General features: G+C 43.8%; 1 protein-coding gene across 1 annotated transcript; it reads right to left on the bottom strand.

The window, feature by feature from the left end:
• Positions 1–4477: 4477 nt before the first annotated feature.
• LOC141631471 (uncharacterized) lies at positions 4478–4921 on the bottom strand. Its single transcript, XM_074444136.1, has one exon. The coding sequence runs from the start codon at positions 4919–4921 to the stop codon at positions 4478–4480; it is 444 nt and encodes a 147-aa protein (XP_074300237.1).
• Between the last annotated feature and the right edge of the window lie 251 nt (positions 4922–5172).

The raw sequence follows: 5172 nt of genomic DNA, 5'->3' as shown, positions 1-5172 counted from the left end.
CGCCATTGCGGTTATCTCCACCCTGATAGCTCTGACTTCCCCGGTTAGCCATGACCCTCCTGGTCTGTTGCTTGCATAACTCTGTGCAGGTCCCTGATAATAGCTCCCCCGAGCCGACCCCTGAAAAGCTCTCGGTGCACTTGTGCACTTATGTCTCTTGTGGCCTACACCGCCACAGCCATAGCAGGTCATCCCCCAAGTACCACTACCACTCACACGGCCACGCCCATAGGAAGCCCCAGCACTGAATCCTGACCCAGAAGAAAACCCCTTAGCTTGACTGAGGTTGCCTTTTGATAAACTGTGAAATAAAGAATTGGGAAAGATTGGCACTTAGGCCGTAATTCATTGATGCCAAAGACGATACATGAGTATCCTATATATACAAGACTACTACCAACTACATCCTACAAAAGGGGAAACAAAATAACAGCAAAGATACAAAACTTGCACAATAATACAAACAAATATCTCCCCAATATCTCAAGCATATCCCACATATCTTGTGAATATTATGGTTGATATTTCCATACTCCCCCTTAAGTTGGAGCATTAGGAGACCGAATGCCCAACTTACGCTTCAAATAATCGAACGCATCTCCACCAAGGGCCTTAGTAAAGAGATCCGCAATTTGCTCTTTACTTTGAACATGACTAGCTGCAATGTTTTTGGTTACCAAATGTTGTCGAATGAAGTGGCAATCAACTTCAATATGCTTGGTCCGATCATGGAAAACCGGGTTCTTGGCAATGTGCAAGGCTGAGCTATTATCACACAAGACTCGCATGGGATGATTATGAATAATACCTAGCGAGTGAAGAAACGACTTCAACCATATAAGCTCACTTGTGACCGCGGCCATTGCCCTGTACTCCGCTTCAGCGGTTGACTTAGCAACCGTGGGCTATTTTCGAACCTTCCAGGAAATCGGTGTGTCACCCAAAGAGACAAAATACCCGGTTAGGGAACGTCGTGTCAACGGGCATCGGGCATAGTCGGAATCCGAGTACCCGTTGAGCTGAAAAACCGAGTTCCTATGCATCACTATGCCCTTCCCTGGATCACCTTTCAAATAGCGAATAACCCGTATTGCAGCATCCCAATGCTCTTTACGCGGTGTTTGAACAAACTGTGACAAGGTGTGGACGGCATATAGTAAATCTGGCCGTGTAATCGTAAGATACACGAGACGGCCAACCAACCTCCTGTATTTTAAAGGATCGTTCAATAGTGGACTCGTCGAAAGTGCCAGTTCATGATTCGGAGCAATGGGCGTGTGAATGGGTTTTGCTCCGTCTAACTTCGCTTCTTTAATAATTTCCATTGCATACTTTCGTTGACAAATAAACAAACCCGTTTCTCCATGAGCCACTTCAATACCGAGAAAAAACTTTAAACGACCAAGATCCTTTACTCCAAATTGCTTGTCGAGGAAAGACTTTAAGCTGTTACTTGCCTTGACATTATTACTTACTATTATCATATCGTCGACATAAACTAATATAGCAAGAAAATGATCGTCTTTGTGCATCGTAAATAAAGAGTAATCAGCTAAAGACTGTGTGAACCCATATTCTTTCAATGCATCCGTCAATTTTGCGAACCAATTCCTCGAGGCCTGTTTTAACCCATACAAAGATTTTAAGAGTCGACATACCTTGCCCTTCCCGGTGGCTTCGAAACCTGGCGGTAATTTCATGTAGACTTCTTCACTTAAGTCACCATGAAGAAAAGTGTTATTGACGTCTAGTTGATCAATATTCCACCTCTTAGCTACTGCCACCGCCAACAAGAGCCTAACACTTGTCATTTTCGCTACCGGTGCAAACGTCTCATGATAATCTACTCCCTCAACTTGAGTGAATCCTTGGGCTACTAGTCGAGCTTTGTACCGCTCTATGGTTCCATCTGCCTTATTCTTGATTTTGTAAACCCACTTGCACCCAATTGGTTTCTTGTCATTTGGCAAATCAACGATTCTCCAGGTCCCGTTTTTCTCGAGAGCGTCAATTTCGCTAGCCATAACTTTCTGCCATTTTTCGTTCTTAGTGGCCTCAGCAAAGCTCCTGGGCTCTCTAACTTCATCAATAGCACCAAGAAAATTCCTGTGGGACAAAGAGAAACAACTACTTGTGACATAGTTAATTATTAGATAACGAGTACCTTTCTTAGATGACGGAGTTTGAGACGAGTGAGCATTGGCCTTGGGTATGACACGAGTGGATTTGCAAACATAGTCCTTTCGCCAGGCGGGTTCAAATTTTTGTCGTTCACCCCGTCCTAGTTTCGGTTCTTCAGTACCTGTCGCACTCTCCCCCTCAACATCAGCACCATCACCATCTACCTCATGCATATCCTCGACAGAAACATCATCCGCCTGCTCCCCTGTCTGTACAAACGCATCCCCTGCTTCCACTTCTAACGCACCAGAATGTGTGGAGGAAGTAACGGGTGTATCGACAAAAGGCGGGATAAGAACATTCTCATGTTCTAAGTTTTTGTCAGACAGAATGTTTTTTTCAGGTGTATTTGTAGTATTGGTGATCATGTAAGGGTAGATATTTTCGTAAAATTGAACATCTCAGGAAACAAATTTCCGTTTAGTCTTTGGGTCATACATACACCATCCCTTTAGAGTTTTTGGGTAACCAAGAAAAATGCATCGAGTCCCCCGTTCTTTAAATTTGTCCCTCGGGCGTTCCTTATTATGTGCATAAGCAAGGCATCCTAAAACTCGTAAGTTGTCAAGGTTTGGTGCATGGCCGTGTATGAGCTCATAAGGGGTCTTTCCATCTAGAATTCTTGTGGGTGTGCGATTAATAAGGTATGCAGCTGTTAAGACACATTCCCCCCAAAACTCGATAGGAAGATTAGCTTGGAATCGAAGGGCTCTCGCTTTTTCTAAAAGATGCCTATGTTTCCGTTCTACCCGTCCGTTTTGTTGAGGTGTGTCTACAGTACTAGTTTGGAAAAGCATTCCATTCTCAGTGTAGAATTGTTTTAAAGGCCCCGAAAGAAATTCGGTACCGTTATCACTCTGAACTACCTTGACTTGTTTTCCAAACTGTGTGGAAACCATCTTGCAAAAAATTTTAATTAAATCGCAAACTTCCCCTTTGTCCTTCATAAGATGGACCCAAACACTCCTACTGTGGTCATCCACAATGGTCAAAAAATAATGTGCCCCGGTTAAGCTACTAGCATGATAAGGTCCCCATATGTCGCAATGGATTAAATGAAACAAAATAGCATGTCGTTTATTATTGAGTTTAAAACTAGAACGTGTCTGTTTTGCACGACAAGAAGAATCACAGACAAAATCCGAATCAAGAGATAATTGTTTCTTAATCAAATTGCTTATAAAGGGATAAATATGGCTTGAAGGATGACCTAGACGCCGATGCCATGTACGACTTTCAGCAACGGCAGCAACGGCAACACGGCTGACCACTTCTCCTACTCGTGTCATATAGTAAACTCCATCTCTCAGCTCACCCCGTCCAATCTCCGTCTTCGTAGACTGGTCCTGAATTATACAATAATTAGCATTAAAAATCACAAAGCAATTATTCTCTCTGATGAGTTGAGGTATTGATATTAAATGTGACGTTAAATTTGGAACAAACAAGACATCGCGTAATTCGAATTGGTTATTGAGCATAATTTTTCCATGGTCCTTTGCAATAATCGTGGAACCGTCCGACAGTCCGACAGCCCGACAGTGGATGGTGCTCCTTCCCACGGATCAATGAGCAATTCCCGACAACCTGTCATATGGTGTGAAGCACCGCTATCTAGCATCCATTCGTTTAAATGAACACAATGCATACCTTTTAATTTCTCAGTACTGTCACCTTTAGAAGTAAGGAGTTGTCTCAGCTGGTCCATCTCGTCGGCCGTGAAATCCTTCGCGGATGATTCACCTTCACTGGTTGTTGTAGCATTAACAACCTGGTTGTTATTGTTATTGCTCGTCCCCCATCCACCGCGTCCTCCACGACCACCACGCCTGCCCCTGCCACGTCCTCTGCCAGTTATCCCGAGTTTCTCCCAACAATTCTCCTCCGTGTGGTACCATTTTTTACAATGCGTGCACCACGGTGGCTCATAGTCCTGCTGCTCCGTCTTGCCATGGCCACGACCTGCTCCAGCACGAGCCGTCATTGCAACTTCATTGGCGGGTTCTTCACGGATTCGGGTTATAGCTTTGTGACGTTCTTCTCGCAACACAAGGGCATAAACACGGTTTAGGGAGGAAAGATCATCATCCATCAACAAATTGGAACGGAGATTATTATACAAGGCCGTATTGAGTCCCATAATAAATTGATGCACCTTCTCTTCTTCTTTTTCCTTGAGAAATTCAGCGGCAGCTCCACAAGTGCAAGGAGGTACGCGGCTGTAAGTGGCGAGTTCATCCCAGATTGATTTTAAATGGGTATAATACTCAACCACGGAACGGTTTCCTTGCTTGCACTATGTTAAGTCGCTCTTGAGTTGGTGAACTCGAGGTGCATTGCCCGCGGCATATCGCTCCTTGAGTTCTTTCCATATTTCAGCAACACTGGCAGTGAAAGCAATACTCGGGTGCAGTTTCTCGTCAATCACATTCCGCAACCAAGCTTTAATCATGGCGTTACATTGACGCCAAGCCACCAATTCGTAATTGTCGACTTCTGATCCCTCTGGTTTCTTCACGGTTCCATCAACAAAACCCAACTTCTTTTTCGCGTCGAGTCCGTTCTTCACCGCCTCAGCCCAGAGTTCGTAATTGTCACCATTGAAAAGGGTGTGAGTCAGTTTTAGACTCGGACTATCGGAAGGGTATAGAAATAGAGGTGATGATAAAGGAATTGGCATTGTATCGTGGCCGCTGCCTTTGCCTCTATCAGACCCGATTTCGCCTCCAATTTTCGTCATAAGGATTGATTTTTTTTTTTGTTTGGTTTATTGAAAAAAAACGAATGCAAGGATCAAACCTGCTCCGATGATACCATGATAAACTGTGAAATAAAGAATTGGGAAAGATTGGCACTTAGGCCGTAATTCATTGATGCCAAAGACGATACATGAGTATCCTATATATACAAGACTACTACCAACTACATCCTACAAAAGGGGAAACAAAATAACAGCAAAGATACAAAACTTGCACAATAATACAAACAAAT

The sequence above is a fragment of the Silene latifolia genome, chromosome Y, assembly GCF_048544455.1.
Source record: "Silene latifolia isolate original U9 population chromosome Y, ASM4854445v1, whole genome shotgun sequence".
Classification (NCBI taxonomy): Eukaryota; Viridiplantae; Streptophyta; class Magnoliopsida; order Caryophyllales; family Caryophyllaceae; genus Silene; species Silene latifolia.
This window is presented reverse-complemented; position numbering and strand designations above follow the sequence as displayed.

Coding starts and splice junctions, on each gene's coding strand:
- LOC141631471 (XM_074444136.1), bottom strand. CDS start 4,921: ATGACGAAAATTGGAGGCGAAATCGGGTCTGATAGAGGCAAAGGCAGC.